At 34.3% G+C, this 20113-nt stretch overlaps 1 protein-coding gene across 3 annotated transcripts; it reads right to left on the reverse strand.

Annotated features, from left to right (window-relative positions):
- Positions 1-273: 273 nt before the first annotated feature.
- LOC143258321 (large neutral amino acids transporter small subunit 2-like) lies at positions 274-17632 on the reverse strand. 3 transcript variants are annotated; one of them, XM_076517255.1, is made up of 10 exons: positions 17038-17632; positions 8621-8746; positions 8038-8137; positions 6797-6841; positions 6290-6413; positions 4785-4888; positions 3619-3715; positions 3011-3160; positions 2641-2818; positions 274-2092 (listed from the first exon to the last, which is right to left on the reverse strand). In XM_076517255.1, exons 1-10 carry the CDS (start codon positions 17513-17515, stop codon positions 2028-2030), a joined length of 1467 nt encoding a protein of 488 aa, XP_076373370.1. In that variant the 5' UTR covers positions 17516-17632; the 3' UTR covers positions 274-2027. The 3 variants fall into 3 exon arrangements, with proteins under 3 accessions (XP_076373370.1, XP_076373371.1, XP_076373372.1); XM_076517256.1 differs by lacking the exon at positions 8621-8746 and having other exon boundaries at positions 17038-17624; XM_076517257.1 differs by lacking the exon at positions 2641-2818 and having other exon boundaries at positions 353-2092; positions 17038-17624.
- Between the last annotated feature and the right edge of the window lie 2481 nt (positions 17633-20113).

The raw sequence follows: 20113 nt of genomic DNA on the forward strand, positions 1-20113 counted from the left end.
AACGAGTTCTAAACTTGAACATTTATCGCAGGTAATACCAAATTTAGCACAACATACGTTTTGTTTTTTATATAAATTCTTGTCCAGTTAACTGGGAAAATTTTTTTCCATTTCATTGGGCATTTACAAACTATTTGTAATAAACAGAACTGTGAAAGGTCCTGAAGAAAATACATTATTTCTGTAATGGTATAGTTGGAAAAGTTTCACTTTCAACAAGAAATCTACTTAGGTAGACCCACAGGCAGGAACAACTGATAGACTAAAATGAACTTTTTAAAGTTTTCACTTGAACCCTAACTTATCTGGGTATACTTTAATTTGTTTAAGAATTTCAAAGACATACATGATGTAATATTTCTTAAAGAACTTATGACATCAAGTTTATTTTCTTTCTAACATAGCATCTTATTAATTTATCCACAAAGCAGAATATGAGTTAAACAATTCTGGCTTTGTATCTAGAATAAATACCTTGGTGAATGTAAAAATACCACCATTACTTATACAGAAAGTGATAACAGAATTTTTACAAAACCTTTTGAGCACTGGTTGAGACAAAGTTTCAGTTATGTTTTCATAACTTAATTCTGTTCCCCAGAAGCAAAACTTACGAAAACTTAAAAACCAACAGGCCTAATTACAAGACAACTTCTGCCTCTCTGTTCCAAGCATAAATTCTAATCTTAGCTAACACTGTTAGGGTAGTAGGTACAAATTAGTTTTCCCAAGTCCAAAATTTAAGCCACATATCGATGGAGAGGATAGATGGACATTATAATATGAACTTAACCTAGGGTCACTATGACCCAATTCTACCTGATGTTTAAAATTTAACACCAGCATTCTAGGGTTAAAATGGTATTACGTGTTCATCTAGTATACATACCAGTTTTATTTAGGTTCTTTCCTTAAGTTTCGATGACAAAATGTCCATTAGATTTTATGTTTTGTATGATTGGTTGTTACCAGCATAAACAGTTCAGTTCTCTAGTACTGAATATAGAACAGATTTAAGGCTTATTGTAGTCAGTTGGAGTAAAAGGTAAGAAAATTTGTATGACCAAAGAACAGGATATAACTACAGTACTTACTAATGTTAGATAAAGTGGTTTACAGGCTTACACAAACCAGATTTTTCATTCTTAAAGTAACGTAGGTACCAACATACGAGTCACATGGTCCCACAGTGGTACTTTCAAATAATTTACACTTTTTACTTACAGTTCTACTTATAAGTAAAATTATGTAGAGAGAGAGAGAGAAAAATCAATGTTAAAACCTTTAACGTTAAACTAAACATCAGAGTTTTGTAACACAAGTGACAATAAACACTACGTACAATGTACAATGTCACATTATCTGCACTCTTTCCCTCCATACTCATTGATAGTATGCTTAATTCACCTGTCAAATACAGGGCTTTAATGAACTCTAACAGGAAAATATCTTAAACTTTGGACCACACACTACTTTGTTTTATTTCTAGGACTAATGTTCTGTTTGTGTCTGTTATTTGATCAAATTCCCTTATTAAAACAAATATCTGCAAAATGTATTCCATATTGTGATAACACAGTGAGCTAAACCCCGGCCCACCTTCTTTCAATACCACAACCTCTTTCAGATGAGTATGGAAGACTTACTCGATAACGCCTACGTTTAAAATACTATATATCTTTCTATCAATTGGTTAGTCCATTGGGGAATTATGATAGACTGTTGTTGTTACATTTTGTCATCAAATAACTACCAAACCCAGGTTCAGAACGTTTGGCTAGTAATAGCATTATCCTTTTTAAAATGGATTCCATGGAAAAGTTGAATACCACAATTTAGTTTTGTTTTTGGAGGGGGGTCAGGCTTCTATGAACTCTCATGTATGCATTTTGCAGCTTCATGTGAAATAAAAATAATGCAAACAAAACTAGTTCTTAATAACTTAACAACGTAAAAAGCAGACACCTCTGCAAATTGTTTTGGTGGTTATACTTGAGTTTCAGTAGGACAGGTTCACTCCTACAAGATCAGTCAAACTTACTCCTTTCAATCATACTCACAAGCAGTTTCTGAGTGAAAGTCGTGGTTCCTCCTGGAAAAATATCCAAACTGTACTGAGAAATTGGTAATTACATAACGGAACAGAGATGTGATATTTAATTTGTATTAAGTTTTTATTGTATGCCGCATTGACTGCCTTCGCACTGGTCAAAGACGACATCGTTGCATTTATTGAACTACCCTTTAAAGAATTTATGTCAATAAGTTTGGTATCAAATAGTAAATAATTCAATTTTTAGTATTGTACGTTATTTAAAAACAAAACATCTAAACATAAATTTTTTTGTGGTATTGTATGCTGATTACAGCACTGGTCCAAATACAAAGTCTATAGTTTTTTACAAATTAGTGACTCAAAGTACTGATATTTACAAGCTAGAATATAAAGTAACAACATATCTTTGTCTGTGATATCACTAAATCAAACAACTTTTAGAAACACTTCTTTATATACAAACTACCCAAATGCTGTAACATACCTTCGTATTTAGGATAAAAAAACAACCAACACATGAAATAAAGATTTTAAATGTCAGTATTTTTACATTATCAAAGTCACAACACAAACAAGTCACTTACCAATGGCACGTTTGTAACACAAAGGTTTGCTCTCCCAGTGAATTGTCAACAGATAGACAGGAATGCCTGATAACATGATTACCACTCCAATACCAGTATCCCATGGATTCACATAGAATGGCAGAAATACCAAGAAAGCACAAATGACCAGAAATACCACAGGCAGTATCAAATTTACCTGAAGCAAATAATAATGGTCAACAAATATAACAAACAACTAGTTACAACAGTAATAGTTAGCCTTGTCCACAACAGTAAGCTTTTGTTTTAACCTCTTTCATTTATTGAGGCTATTGTCACAGGTCATTAACTTATATACATAAAAGTACTACAAAACAACAACAAATAATAGGGTCTTTTGTAACAATACCTTAATAGGCCTCTTCAGATGCGGTTGTTTTTGTCTCAACCATATGAGACCAGCCACTGAGAACATTACAAACAAAGCTTCACTAAATGCAGCATAGTTAATTAAGGTGTACACTTGTACTGTTGATAAATAGGCCAGAGAAAGAACTCCCTGGAAAAGACACGAGAAAAACAACATTTACGCAACAGGTTGTAACTTGTTACCAACACTGTAGTTCCTAGATTTAGAATCTAAAAACACACATGACAACTTTAAATCTTAACAAATATAGGAGAGACATAAGTTTTCAGTTATTCTCTCAACATCAAGAATGATTTGACTTGTAATAATCAACCAGCTAAGAATAAGCTGGAACTTCATTTACAACACAGAATAGAGCACAATATGTACTATCTAATTTTAAGTACCCATGGGTGAAAATAAACAACAGTAGCCAATAATAGCTGACCCCTAGTAACCACTTCATCACTAGTAGATCAGTTTTATATTTGTTACAATATTTCTACAAACACACTCTTCTAAAGTAAAATTAAATTATAATAATCTTATTTGAAACTGATCAAGCAGCTTACAGTCGTTAATTACGTGAACCCAAAATCGTAACTTACTAGGAACATCAGACTTGACATAGGAGTAAAGTGAGATATGTTAACCATTGCCAGGAAAGCAGGCAGATGTCCTTCACGTGCTCCAACAAAAAATAATCTAGAGCAAACAATATCAAAGGTTTATTTTTTTCAATGTAGTAACTCTAGAACATGAACAAAACTTGGAATGATTATGGTAGTTTAAACCTTTATAGCTAGATCTGAATACATTTTAAATCTTACTCAAACGTGGCACATTTAGTTAATATCTTTATAAGTCAGACATGCATGAAACTGTTTGAATAATTATCTCAAACCAAGGAAAGTTACATACACAGTTGTCATTCAAGATAGCTTTTACTCATCAAGTTAAGGCTGTGGGTCACACCCAAGTAAAGGGTGTTGCTCAGGTGAAAATGAGGTGGAAGTTAATTTCTCCCTTAAATATTTCATGAGAACCGCTACTGACACAAGTTATCCAAGATCTAGAATATTGTGTTAAAAATTTGATCAAACTTGGAAGAGTTGTATAACTCATTTTGAGTATCAGAAATCAGCCAATAATTACAAGTGAGAACCAACAACCTCTTTTGTGAAATACAGAACACGACAGCTGTGTTTCACTTTCTTCAAACCTCCCGTTTGTTACCCACGACAATTAAAAAAATGTTTTGGTGTTGTCAGACTTACAAAATAGGCTGACCATAATCAGTACAAATGCACAAGGAATTTTTGTAATAATTATAAGCCAACTGTCACACACAAAAGTTAAATATTTTTATTTTACAGAGCTAGACATTCAGAATTTAACAACAATGTAGTGTTATTTACTCATAAACATACAAATGAGAAGTAATAAAGAGCTAAGATAGATATATAACATAAAACAGTATTATGGCTATCTTTAATATACAAAGCAGTAAATTACTTGTACACATCTGTATTTGTAGTGAAATCTTGACATGAGAAAAACAAAATTCTTAATAATAGTAACCTTACACAACTGAGATTCAATTCTATATTTTTTTTTTTAATCATTAAAATTCTGGGAGCACTGTAATAGTTCATATGATCAGCAATTAATTTTGTTCGTTTTAGTACAGAGCTACACAATGGACTATGTGCATCCACAGCAGGGATCAAACTCTGAACTAACTGTTGGTTTTTAGACAATAAAAATCTCCTACCTTGATGAAGCAAAAATATTTCCATTCAAACCACCAAACGTTGACAGTGCCACAGAGACTGGCATGATCCACGCCATTACTCCTAAAATTTTCTTTCCAAATGTCTGGAAAAAACAAAAACTAATTGTCTTTACTGGAGAAAGAATAAATAGCCATCATTTTTACGTTGGTGTGTTTTTATGTACACCTTTATGTAATGTGTTTTTACACGGAAGTCATGGCCTTGGTCTTTAAGATCGAATTAGAGACCCTAAGGTTGACTTACATCTGCTTACATGATCCATGGCTATTCTTAACCAATGCTATTTCTAAGCTGCATGGCCACACAACAACAAATCAAAATGCACTCCATTATTCCAGCTGCAACTATATTCAGTAATGGTAAGGAATCTCAACATTTTTACAACCTTAATGACCCTGGTAGTCAATAAGCCCAAGTAACCAACTAGCAGCATTGCAAGATGGCCTAATGAGATAATAAGGTAAATGGTCTAAAAATAAAACTGGTAGTGCACATGAAAAAATTCATGGATTGAAAACATTAGAGGGAACATTGGTCTCAAACCTATGTGTATGGATGACAGTTGAAGTGTGCATGATTCAACATGTTCTGTATTTTACATCAGTTATCAACTATTTATTTTACCATACATCACCTGTTTAGTGACAGTTTATGGTAGATGAGGGAAAATATCAGATACAGTGTATGGGGATAGTAAAAGAAACATGCCAGAGGACAATGTATTTTTTATTCTTCGCATGAATATGATTGTGCACTCTGACTTATGAAGGTCACACCAACATATGTTGATTTAAAACACTTTCATAACACATCTGAATTTTACCCAAGGTTTGTAACATTTTATGGATGTAAACATATTAAGTTTGGAATTATACATTCCTTCTTCAGTACAGGGTTGTTTCAATAAACCAATCCAATGTCATTTTAACTTGTGTAATATTACAATTTTAAAGTTTGCTTTCCTAGAACAACTGTGTTTAATAAAATTAAACTTGCTATAATGAGGTCCACAACTGCTAGCAAAACAAAGTCCATCAGTCATGTGATTTATCAATTAGCATCCATAATGTAGTTTTTGTATGAAAGCATCTACAAATGCTGAAAGTGCATTCTGAGACTCAAACCTTGGGTCTTCCAACATGGAGCCTGACGTGATTATAAATACGACACACCCAGCCCTAAGATAACCGAAACTTAACTATCATTTCTACAAATTAGTGTAACAGAATTTTAAACATCAAACAAGTAATGCTTCATATTATGATCTGTGGAATATTTTAACGATTTCTTGTATGTTACAGTTGTAAGCTCTCAGTTTCTGAATGTTCACACCGGAAGACTCTTCACGTCTACGATGATTACAAAATGTTACAAACATTCTACCACAAAATAACAGCTTTGATAATTTATAGCTTAACATTATTTGTGGAATTATTAACTAAAGAGTCTAATTATGAATTAGTAAAAAACAAAGAAAGCTCACTACAGCAACTGCATTAGACAACAGTACTTCCTGAGGAGAAAGGACACCGAAGTAAGCCACATTTGCCATAAAATACACTAAGGTAACCACAGGTAGTGATATGTAAATGGCTCGAGGAAGATTTCTGAAGAGGAAAAAAGAAATTAGAACATAGGGTGAAACAGGAAGTATAAAACACAACTTAATATTTTTAAAACTGCTAATATTACATTTTTTACTTTTGTCAACACTTTAAAAGCAGTATTGTTAAATCAGAGCAATAAAACAATTAACATCTTTTACAAGTACAAATTTAAAGTTTTCATTCATACATTATTTTAGATTTTCAAACACCGGCTATTTAAGCACTGAATATTTACATGAAACATGTTAATTACTAATATACTTAAAGCTATATCGTTTTATAATTGCACTTTCAGCAACTGTTCTCCTAGTGTAGGATCTTAGAACTAAAGATGAAACTGAACATCTTATTTCGTTCAACCACACAACTATAAACAGACTCACTTGTAGGGATCCTGCAATTCTTCTGTGACAAAATTCAAGTAATTCCTGCATGATAAAATAGAAATGTAACATTCTAAATAAATAATTGATGTAGGTTTAACAATTAGGTGGAACTATTATAATCTTCCACTTAGTACTAAAGGAAATGTTATAAACAAACAAGCAAAGCACACTGAACAAGATTTATCATGGAAGTGGGAAGAAACTATTTGCCTTAACCCTTTTGTGATCCATACTTGTGTACAGATCCTGGAACATAGACTTAGAACAACATAAGCTGACATTATAAATCCTTCAAATGAAGAAGAGAGTTTCAGTTTGCAGAAATATCTATCAAGAAATTGTATGTTGACTTTTAAAACAGTAAACAACAAAGTAAACTATTAGAGACTTAATCTGCCTGCTTAGTCAAATACTGACCAAGACCCCCAGTGTTTCCATGGTCTAAACGTTCTCTTAAACAAAACCCATATAAACATTAAAATATTTCACAGGTATCAGTTTACAGTAATAAAATTTGAAAAGAAAAATGCTTCCAGTAAAATAACAGTTTAACGAGAATTTAGGAGGAAAATACACGTTACAATATTTAATAAAATGTGAAATTAAAGTTAGATTTTTTTCAACCTCCATTTCTAAAACTTTGTTAAACTGTTTTTAAATTATTTATTTAATTTTATGGAGCACAAACTGTTTATTTTAATATGCTTTATATAAACAATAAACGTTTAATTTTAGCATCATCACACTTTTGTAAATACAAGCACTGTAAACTGTGACTATAACTATCAGGGAAATTGAATGTTAATATATTTTTCCAAATACAATAACTTGATTTGTGTTGAATTTCACAGAGTTAGTTTCAAGAGGGTTATCTCTGCCAGCTATCCCTAACTTAGCAGTGATGAAGAGAAGGCAGATAGTCAGTGCCAACTTTAGGGATACACTTTCAACAATGAATGGTGAGACAATAACACTATAACACCTACATGGCTAGAAAGGTGAGCATATTTGGTGTCAGGGACCCAGAGATTGCGAGTCGAGCATCTTAACCAACAACAAACAGGAACGTTATCTTAATGAGTTGTACATTTGTGATTCATACTAAAAAACAATTCAATTGTAAACTAAGATTTATAATCAGCCAGTAAAAGTCATTACAATGTTTATACATAGAGAGCTATACTAAAATATGGATCTCAATATTATAGTAATTACTAATGAACTATTACACATCTTACCATCCAGCATAGGAAAATATTCCAGAGTAAAAAGCTAAGGCGATATATCCCGGTTCAGTGGTTGTTCCTTTAAAAGCATTTTGGAAATTGTGGATGTTACCTAAACAGGTAAATAGTTCAGTTTAAGAACATTGACAGTATGTACTACTTTAAAAATAAACAATGAAGTATTTAGGCATAATGAAAGATAAAATATTAGATATGTCAGCTGACTAGTTTGGTACTGATAACATTGTTACTGAAAATTAATGGTTGAAATATATAAGTAAGATTTGATCCTTCACTGTGACAAAAAATGTATTTGTTTTTAAATCTTACCATAGTTGCACTGTACGCCTGAAAAGAAATTAAATATATGGGTTACACTTAATATTCACTAGGTGGCAGCAGTAGCTAGTATGTCACACACTAAAGTGAACACAAGTTTATCTCTAGTTTTTGTTGTTTAAATTGCAGAATCTGTATTGAAGAGATTTTATCAGAAAACATAACTTCAAGTGTAATCCAAAAACACTTTAAAAAGTCAAATAAAGTATGAAAATTCTTTCCTGGAAAAGTGACGTATGTTTCGACAACCACTTACCCATGCCTATATGAACTAATCCAGCGATTATGATTAGAACCAGTGCGATAATTTTGGCAAAAGTGAATACATCTTGGACTCTGGCAGCTAATTTGACGTTGTAGCAGTTCACGAACAGCAACAAACCTGAAATTGGAACAAGAACGTCTGCCAAGTTTCACACACACTATGAGCTCATAACTACAAACCACTGGTTTTCAATGTTATGTTTTATAACGTGTTTCTCAACAGTTCACACAAAGCTATGTGGTTAGGAAAATACTTTATTAAAGGTTGTTTTTTGTTTGTTTGTCTTACTCTGTTCTAACATAATAAGTATGAAATTCGCCACGTCAGTAAAAAGTTTAGTATTTCATAGTAAATACTGTCATTGCTATTTTATATCTCTCGTTCTCCAATCGTCATTTGGGTATTTGTGTTTGTATACCCGTGAGGGTTAGGTTATTTATAAATGTTACATTAGGGCCAAAGTAACCCACACATAATAAACAAATTATCATAATTTCTTTCTTACCTGAATAACGTCGAAAATAAATTGAAATTCATGTACAAAGATAGAAAGTTTTAAAGAAGCGTGAACTTTGGTCTCTGTTTTTTTTCTGTGTTACGTAATTAGAAAATAGAGTAACCAAACCTGCAATCATCAGTTATTTGTTTGTTTGTAAAATAAATTCACTTTTTCGCCCCTATCTGCCGAAGATAAGCGAATGATGAAATAAACAACATTTATTAGGTCATGCTACGGAAATAGTGACTAGCGCGTGGTGTGATATTTGTTATCTGCGGAAATGTACGTAATCTGTGCAAACCATTTGTTTGTTTGTTTGTTTTGAATTTCGCGCAAAGCTACTCGAGGACTATCTGTGCTAGCCGTCCCTAAATAGCAGCGTAAGGTTAGAGCGAAGGCAGCTAGTCATCATCACCCACCGCCAACTCTTAGGCTACTCTTTTACCAACAAACAGTAAGGATTGACCGTCATATTATAACGCCCCCACGACTGGAAGGGCGAGCATGTTTAGTGCAACCGGGATTCAAATTCCTGCGACAGTATTTTAATAGCATTACAGCGTGGTTTGAACAAAGTTATTACCGCGAAACGTTTGGTTTGTTTTGAATTTCGCGCAAAAGCTTCACGAGGGCTATCAGACCTAGCTATCCCTAATTCAACAATGAAAGACTAGAGGGAAGGCAAAAAGTCACTAAGACCCTCCGCCAACTCTTGAGCTACTCTTCTACTAACCAACAGTGGGATTGACTGTTAATTAACATTAAATAATTAACATTTTCTCTTCAGTAATGAAGAGCGCAATATTACCTCTGTTGTGTAAAGTAAACTTTCGCTAACCATTTGAACATCTCACAGTCAGTTGCGCACACACTCCTGGTTTAATGTTTTAAACCAAAAAGCTACACAATGGGCTGTCTCTAACAGAGCAACTACTGTTGAAACCTGAATTGTATAACTCCTTGGGCTAACTGCTGAACATTTATGAGTATCGGACAAACATTTCCCTCACCATAAAGTGCAACTAGTCATATATGGTGCTACACATTTATTATTTCCAGTCAAATAAGTTGTTCAAACCTCACAGGCCATTAGGTACTCTTTCTATAATATCAGTTCCTGATTAATCAGGGTATCCATGAAAGATACTCACTATAAAGTAGGAATAATGAAGGTCGAGTCCACATAAATTACAGACCAAAGTTAGCATTCTGTAAATAGGTATATTTGGGAAGTTGTTCTGTGAGAATCAAAAATTCACTTTTTCGTTTTCCTTAAATATTTGAAATACAAAATGTTTGGGGTATCTAAATAGTAAACTCATGTTGTTTTAAAATAACTTATTTACACACAAGCAGAAGACTTAGTAACACGGTTGTCGCCCATGAACCACAACGCCCCCTATAGCAAACTGTCATTTACAATTTTAAATTCGATGACCAAAAACCCACTTTTTTTAAAAAAAAGTTCGAAGACGGCCTCAAAGACAACATTATGTCATTATCATGTGCAGGTAGTTTACACAGACTTAGAAATACATATATATATGTATACAGTATGGAACAAAGTGGTCATATGAGAAGAAAATGCTCGACAGCCTGGTAAAGGTATAAAATTAGGGTTAACTGCTTGAGAGCTTGGTAAAGGTATAGAATTAGGGTTAACTGCTTGACAGCTTGGTAAAGGTATAAAATTAGGGTTAACTGCTTGACAGCTTGGTAAAGGTATATAATTAGGGTTAACTGCTTGACAGCTTGGTAAAGGTATAAAATTAGGGTTGTATACCTGTAGTGCTTATCATTCATCCCTGATATTCGTCGAAACTTTATCAACACTTGGGAAAAAACTTGCTATTAAATATAAAAGTTCTGTTGACTCAAAGTTCACTCATAAACCCGACCCTAAATTGAAGCCATTACAAAATAAAAAATTATAAAGAATCACACAATACCAACATATAATAACTGTTCAGAGAAACCTGTAGGCAACTGGAAACTAGTTTCACAGAACATAACAAAAGCTCATGTTTAATACCACTGCAAAGTGTTGTTTTTTTACTCGAACTGAAGACCTTACGGCACGCAGCCCTGCACACTAATCACTAGGTAACGTCCAACCCGATGGTTAATAAAACAGTCTCAAACACTTTATCACAGTCAATGATAACAAAGTTGTAAAAAGATTACACGTGACAAAATTTACCAATTACTCCTATAGGGCAAGCCATTGGCGAACAATTCTAATGTCAACAATGGCTCGATGAAAGTTGTTGTAGTTTATCTTATCTTAGAATGGCTTCGTTACTAAGTTTTATCATTAATAACCTTATTTATATTTAACACAGTTAGCTGAAAACGATATTTTTAATTTTAGAGAGACAGAAAGAGGAAAAACACCTAAGTATTGCGATTTGATCAAAGTGTTAAAAAAAAAATTAACATGTCTCCCGCTGAGAACTCGGCCTATAACCCGATGTGGCTTTGCTGTAAGAACACACACATATTTTAACATACGTTTAAAAATTATGAATCGTTTTTGTTTTAAATCGCAGTCTTGATTATTGGGTATTTATTTTAAATTACAATATTGTCCCGTGATTTAAAATATCCTGTTTATATTTGGACAGCTTATAAATAAATATAATACTCATTACGGTAATTAGTAATCTCTTCCTAGAATTTGTTTTTGAATTTCGCACAAAGCTACTCGAGGACTATCTGTGCTAGCCGTCCCTAATTTAGCAGTGTAAAACTACAGGGAAGGCAGTTAGTCATCAACACCCACCGCCAAATCTTGGGCTACTCTTTTACCAACGAATAGTGGAATTGACCGTCACATTACAACGCCCCCACGGCTGAAAGGGCGAGCATGTTTGGCGCGACGGGGATGCACGCCTTAACATGCTTGGTCATGCCGGGCCGTCTCTTCCTACAAAATACACAACTCATGAGATGTAGCAAGAGATATCACGTATCATTCTACAGATCGTGAAACATAATTTTCATCTCTTAACTCACTGTGTTGTGTGCCTTGTCCTACTGTTAAAATATACTAGTGTTGATGGACTGGAATACTTAACAGTTCTGAATATTAAACAAATGTATATAGTAATCTGAATCTATATTTAGAGCGCTAACGTTGAATTTTCGACTGAAATAAAAAGGATAAAGAAAAAATTATTTTGGAATGTTTTGGCGACAGATTTGTCTACATTGGTCTAATATGGACGTCAAAAGTCACGTGACCTAGTTTACTACGTCATAGATGAATGTTATGTGCTGACGTCCGTCTTTGGTGTATATAATGTGTGTGTTTTTTTTCGAATATCGTGTTTTACAGCTCAGATTTGGTTTGGTTTGAATTTCGCGAAGATATACGAGGGCTATCCGCGCTAGCCGTCCCTAATTTAGCAGCGTAAGACTAGAGGGAAGGCAGCTAGTCATCACCACCCACCGCCAACTCTTGGGCGGGCTACTCTTTTACCAACGAATAGTGGTATTGGCTGAACATTATAAACCCCCCACGACTGAATGGGCGAGAATGTATGATGTCACGGGTATTCGAACCCGCGACCCTAGGGCCTTATAGGTCAGAAAAATAGTTTAAGAAACTGATGCCCGTAAAGTTCTGGATGTTTTGCCAAATACAATGTTTATTTAGCTGACAACAAGTTTATTAAGTCTTGTATTGGTGTTGATTAGTTGTTAGACAATTTTTAATCAACGAAGGATGTATCACAAAAAATCAACAATGTTACCTGTACTGTATTACGTCTCAACGAAGCCTTTCGTTTGACACCAGAGTTCGTTACAGATGCGTCTGTTGTAATACGGTATCGTTTGTGATGTCTCGTGTAATACTTCTGTAATAAAAGCCCTTCCTTCCCTTTCTGGTAGTGAATACTGACTCTTATTCTAGTTACAAAGGTTTCCCAAGTAGTGTTTACCCTTCTCTTTAGATAAACATGTTGACATACCTCTGTCTCTGATGTTAACTACAATGTTTTATTGATCACTTCTTACGAGTTCTGTAACTTTAGGTTTCGAATTTCGCGCAAAGCTAAACGAGGGCTATATGCGTTAGCCGTCCATAATTTCACATTGTAAGACTGGAATGAAAAACATTGCACATGCGTCATAGTCTCAAAAGTAGAAACTGAAAAGACAGAGTAAAAAAAAAAAAGGCGTGTCGAATTAACAAACTTAAAATTTCTGATAAAATCGAGCCAACAATATTTTCCCTCATTCCTCTCGATTTGCCCTTTATCAATATCAGAAAACACCATCTTCAACTTCCCACCAGTCACTGCCAAAGAGGCTTTTCGTTTGATACCGAAACAAGTTGGTTGAACATTTAGTGTACAAACCCATACCACAAGATACATTAAGTGTACAAACCCATACGACAAGATACATTTATGAATTTAGACACTTTTCAATATGTACATTTACTATGTGTTAGTCTCGGTTATAGCGCTCCTATATTATAACAACAAAGAAACAGTGCTCAATACAGCCAATCAAACATTCGACTCTAACCTCCATTTAACAACTGAACAACGTGTATGGCTCGTGGAACACGTATTCCGAGAAGGTGATAGATACACAGTTGTGGTGCGACAGCGATTTGCTGAAAAATTCCCAGATACACCTGTTCCACATCGCAATAAACATACAAGTGCACAGTGACTTTCCGAACACCCTGTATTACCCATCCGTACATATATTTGTCTCTTGTTTAATGTACACTGGGTCGCATTGAAGTAATATTACATATGCATTATATGCCATAGGGTAATGGGGCAGTTGCCTCCCAGACTTTGCAAATTTATTGTACAACCAATGTACGAAACTACTTCACAAAAATAATAAAGAACGGTCCAAAAAATTTCCGATCCAAGCCGAAAATACGAATAGTTGTTTTGAGATACCGCGCATGCTCAATCCACGTTTAATTGAGCATTCACTGATACATCCGTTTGACACGTCATATCCGTTTAGTTATAATACAACCTTACACGATTGATTACATCACGTTAAACAAGGATGGAGTAAGGATTTTATTGGTCCTAGGCTTTTCATTTTATATAGCTGCCACCTAGAGATAGAACATCTACGTGCAACAGATGTATGGTCATATCTTGAGGCGTCCTAATTAGTGTGAGCCCCGGGCTTCAGCCCGGAAAGCCCATGCCTTAATCCGGAGTTGACGTTAAGTAATACCTTACTCGGGTATGATGAGCTAAAGAAATATTTAAGTGATGTTTGGAAAAGCGGGTAGAAAGCCAAGGATATAATAAGATATAGTCAGAATAAAGTAAACACCGTGGAACTGTCAACACAACCTATGATAGCAGAAAGTCAGAACTGCCTTGGGTTTCTCATTCATTATGCTAATTTAGTCATAGAAGGTTCTATACGATGAAACAACTCTGTTACGCACAATTCAATTGTTAGTTCTGCTTGAAGGGTGTCCAAAATTCAAACCCCAGAAATCTATTTGCCATATTTGAAAGGCATTCCGAGTTCAAGCCCCAATCCATGGTTACCTTTATGTGAAGGGTACTGCTCACTTCAACTGTTAGTCTGACTTGATGTGCACACTGATTAAGTCTTAGTCAAGATTACACTTCTTTCTGTTTTGTAAATATTTACATATCTTTACTTCTCATATTTGTACAAACAACTTAACCCATTTAATACGCTTTCTTTTTTTTCAGAATATACAATTTCAACACCACAAAACAGTTTAAGTATAGCCTTCCCCCCCCCCCACTCCCGAGTTTACTAAACAGAAGAAAATTTTAATGGTTCACTATAATAACTAATAATACCATGTGATAAAATCCAGTCCAACCTACCTTGTTAATAATACGTTTTCTTGTAAAACAACAACTAAAGCATATTTACATTTCAATAGCATATACTGAATACCGTCGCTAAACCTAACTATAACATTCTTACAGTACCAAGGTTACGAGTTATTACACCACAAAGAAAAAAAAAAAACGTGGACATTCTTAAATAAGAGAGAAGTAAAATAACGTGTAAGTGTATTAAATACATCCATGTAAAATAATGTGTAAGTGTATTAATTACATCCATGTAAAATAACGTGTAAGTGTATTAAATGCATCCACGTAAAATAACGTGTAAGTGTATTAAATGCATCCACGTAAAATAACGTGTAAGTGTATTAAATACATTCATGTAAAATAATGTGTATTAAATACATCCATGTAAAATAACGTGTAAGTGTATTAAATATATCCATGTAAAATAACGTGAAAGTGTATTAAATACATCCACGTAAAATAACGTGCAAGTGTATTAAATACATCCACGTAAAATAACGTGCAAGTGTATTAAATACATCCACGTAAAATAACGTGCAAGTGTATTAAATACATCCATGTAGAATAACGTGTAAGTGTATTAAATACATCCATGTAAAATAGAAGTAAATACCATGCTTATTTTAGATCGTTTTATTACAACTTATCATCTGACGTAACGACTTTCTTTTGCATGAAACACATCCAAAGATTAATGAACTATTTTTTCATTCATGGAGTATTCACAAAAAATGTTATTGACCGACTTAGTAATCTGTTAAATAACTGAAAACTTTAAACCTTGTCTACATATATATATGATCAATCAGTGTGATATTTGTATAAAGTGAGGCGTATGAGCCGTGGTTTTTTACATATATACAGAAGAAAGTTTGTTTTTACAATTAAATAAACTATTCCACTTGATGTTACCGAAACTCCCATGTCAAAAGAATAACGTTGATCACAAAGAGCCCTGTAAATACATTTCTTTTTTAAGTAAATTATTTGAAAGATGTAAACAGTACACACTGCATGTGAACATAATATACCGTACGTTAGTATTCAACGACATTCTCAGCGTAAGAACGTCCGGCAAAATGTTACACGATTGTATTGTGAGAAAAACTCTGGTAACATTATGTCGGGCCATGTGTATTCTGAATTAACAAACAACTTACAAATATATCAACTTATCAGTTAGTTCATTAAATACGAAACACTTAAATATAGGTAGCTTAGAAACCTAACCCGGCTAACTACATCATTTAAAATGCTCTCTTAAAAAGAACTGAACAAAAACGAATAAAAAATTAATTAGTTGAAGACAACAACAAATATTAGGCTGGTTCAAATTCTCGGCTTTACGGTGGTACCAGCGAACCTATTGACCTTTGGCCTACGTTCATACTGGGCAGCTATAATAAAAGTTTAATTTCTTTAACCAAGTTTCGAACCGTAATTAGTAGGTTCTCTAACGTAAATCGATATCAAATTTGGGGAACACCTGTAAGGGTTTTTCCGGAAACTCCCAGGCTGGTATGATTTTGTTTTACCTTTATACAAACTTCGTGACAGAGATAATTCGTTTGGTACCACTTACAAGTTGGTGCGACCATCGGTTTAGAAGTTACGTACCACAGTAACACACAAGCCACTACACTGTGGTATTTTATGAAAGCCAATACCCAGTAACTGGGGGAATAAATATCCTTTAGTCTGATAACATAAAAGATGCTTTTCGACCGTGAGAAAACGGTGTGAATGTAACACGCTTAATAGTGATTAAAACACAAGTTCAAAATACAAGTAATTAAGTTTAAAGTCAGAGTTACAGACAAGAAAGTTCGCCCCACATTCAACAGTTACATCTATCGACTCTAGACTTCTCTACTAAGCTGAAACACTCATAACATTTATTAAAATCCGCCTGTAAAGTAGCAACAGCTGCAACACACTTAGATGTTGTACTAAAAACTAAAATTTAGGGTTACCGATAGACAATTTACAACACAAACTAATTACAACAACGTCTACATACATCTAAACCGTGCAGTAAACAATGTGAAACGACTTACATATTACAACCGCTGCTATCAGTCTCACGCCGTTGGGTGGTGGGTTGCAGTTGGGAAAAAAAGGTTCCAGGATATAATTGGCGAACGTTAAGGCAGCTATTGCATTTGACGTCGGCATGGTGATCAAAAGTGCCACCCACAGAAATAAAAACGCTGGTAATGGTCCGAAGGCTTCATAAATATAGGCGTAGTCGCCTCCTGATTTCGGTATGGCAGTTCCAAGTTCGGCGTAGCATAAGGCACCAAGCATAGAAATGATACCACATGCTACCCACACGACGAGAGCCATTCCAACCGAACCAGCTTCTTGCAACACGCCACGAGGCGACACAAATATTCCTGATCCAACAATTATTCCTACGATTATTGCAACTCCATGAACAAGTCCTAGTTCCTTTTTAAGTCCAATACCATTATCCTCACTACTCTTCCCTTCTGGATTCATGGGTTCTCTCTCAGAAATCTGATTTCCAGACATTTGTTACGTTTTCGCAAATAACAAATTTCACACCACGCTCAGCTACCAAGTTTTCACGCGTCAGTCGCTCGCTAGTCTCGTAACATGACTCAATACACGTGATGTATTTCGTCATACTCTGCATTCGTTCTTCTCCGGCAGATGTGGTCGAAAACATGAATTTCTTTTACAAACAAACAAATAACTGATGATTGCAGGTTTGGCTACTCTGTTTTCTAATTACATTAACACAGAAACAAATTTCAAGAAAGTACACACTTCTTTAAAACTTGATAACTTTGTTAAATACATTTATCTCTATTTTCGATGTTATTCAGATAAGATAGTTTGTTTGTTTGTTTTTTGAATTTCGCACAAAGCTACTCGAGGGCTATCTGTACTAGCCGTCCCTAATTTAGCAGTGTAAGACTAGAGGGAAGGCAGCTAGTCATCACCACCCACCGCCAACTCTTGGGCTACTCTTTTACCAACGAATAGTGGGATTGACCGAACGTTATAACGCCCCCACGGCTGAAAGAGGCGAACATGTTTAGCGAGATTGGAAAGCTTCACTTGTATACGAAAGCGCATTGTGCTAATACAATAGAGAACTGACAAAAAAGAAGGTTTTTACACACAATGTTCTGTTGAAGCGTATAGTTTATATGATATAATTTTCATTATACCTGCAGATCGTTGTATCCCAATTAACTATTCTATGTAGCTTTACCATAAACAATGAAATAACACCTATACACGTAAAATGTATTGTTGTTATTATTAGTCACGGTGGAAATAGCCAGCTCAGTTTTGTTATTTAAAACAAGTCGCAGAGAAACAAATTATGATAATTTCTTTCTTATCTTGGCCCGGCATGGCCAAGCGTGTTAAGGCGTGCGACTCGTAATCTGAGGGTCGCCCGTTCACATCCCCTCGGGGGCGTTATAATCCCATTGTTTGTTGGTAAAGAAGTAACACAAGAGTAAACGGAAGGTGGTGACGACAATTTCAGAACAGCTAGCGACGATAGCTCTTGTGTGGCTTTGTACGAAATTCAAAAGCGAACAACTAAAACCTCTAAGGTTATTTACCGCCATCCTCAATTTTGAATTGCGATCAGAAGAAAAGCGACTGTTTGCACATTTCGCCAACTGTTTATTCAGGAATATCAAGATTTACCATCACATTATAACGCACGTGCATCACTTTTTCTCACCATCAGACCTATTTTCTCTCTCAGAAAGTTTCGTATTGGAACATTTACATTCATCTCATTTTCGTGTTTTAGTTTCAAAGGAAAACCATGGATTATGATAATTAAAGCTATGGCACTATTTGTTACCGCGCAAAGTTTTGATGAAAGAACTAACGTTTGATTTTACACGGAAAAGATATTTAAGAAAAATAACTTTCTGGATTGTACCACGATTGATATAGTTTCGATTTCATTTCAACATCATCAGCCATAAAGCTTACCGCAGAGCCACCTAGGGTTAGAATAGTAAATAAGATATAACAGCATTAATGAGTAAACAGTACAAAGTAATACCTCTGAAAACTGCTAGTCACTGTCATTAATATCATAAAATAAACAAGAGACTAAAGGCACAATGGAATTTGATAAATTATAATACTTTTAGGGTACGTATGTTAACCCTAAAAGTACCGCTGATAAACTATAATGCAGAGGTAGATAAAAATATATTTTAAGGTTCTTTTTTGTTTTGGAATTTCACACAAAACCTTTTCAGGTGCTATCTGCTATAACCGTACCCAAGTTTGAAATGATAGACAAGTGGGAAGGCAACTAGTTATCACACCAACCACCATTAACTCTTGGGTTACCAACAAATAATTAAATTGGTTGTTATAAAGCCTCCACGATTGAAATGGGGAGCATGTTCGACGGCCAGGGTTTGATCCACAATCCTTATAGTAAGAGTACCCAAACCACCAGGTTACGTTTGAAAATGTTATTAATATTTTTCACTGTCATAGGTACGTATGTTAACCCAAGAAGTACCGCCATAGGAAAATATATGAAGCAGACTACACAACCTTTGATCCAGCTGTGAAAACCGATATTAAATATTGGGTTGAGGAATAATTCGTGAGAGTTTTTTCAAGTTAAAAAAATATATTCATAAATGAAACGCTTTCGCAAAATATTTCATGTCATTTGGTAGATAAATTTTTGCTCTAATAGATGGTGTGTTTGATTTTCATATGTCTTTAATTTTTGCTTTCATTTTCAGCTCATTAAATGGAATGTCAAGTGGACAAACTCGAGCATTTTCGACACCATCTGCTTTTAGCATTTAATTTCTTGCAATTTCGTTTAAAACAATGCATACTATATACCTAGGTATTACATGAAATAAAGTATCATAATAAATGTTTTGGGTGTAATGTGTTCATGCATTGAAGTATTGTATAGTCTTGCATGTAATGCTTAAATGAAATTATTTAAAAACGCTCACGAATTATTCCTCAACCTAATAAATGAAACTTTGAAATTTTGTACCATCATAAAGTAAACGTATTATCCTTTCTAGCTTCCCAAAATTTGCAAAAAGTTTCAACTTTTATGTAAGTAATGAAATATTAAAACATCTGTCA

Source organism: Tachypleus tridentatus, chromosome 1 (assembly GCF_004210375.1).
Source record: "Tachypleus tridentatus isolate NWPU-2018 chromosome 1, ASM421037v1, whole genome shotgun sequence".
Lineage (NCBI taxonomy): Eukaryota > Metazoa > Arthropoda > Merostomata > Xiphosura > Limulidae > Tachypleus > Tachypleus tridentatus.

Excerpts from the sequence above, each read along its gene's own strand:
- LOC143258321 (XM_076517255.1), bottom strand. The coding sequence starts at position 17,515 with ATGTCTGGAAATCAGATTTCTGAGAGAGAACCCATGAATCCAGAAGGG. Across the intron at positions 8,138-8,620 it reads ATTAGTTCATATAGGCATGG|GTAACATCCACAATTTCCAA; the intron begins GTAAGTGGTTGT and ends TTACCTGTTTAG. Across the intron at positions 3,716-4,784 it reads AATATTTTTGCTTCATCAAG|ATTATTTTTTGTTGGAGCAC; the intron begins GTAGGAGATTTT and ends TGTTTGCTCTAG.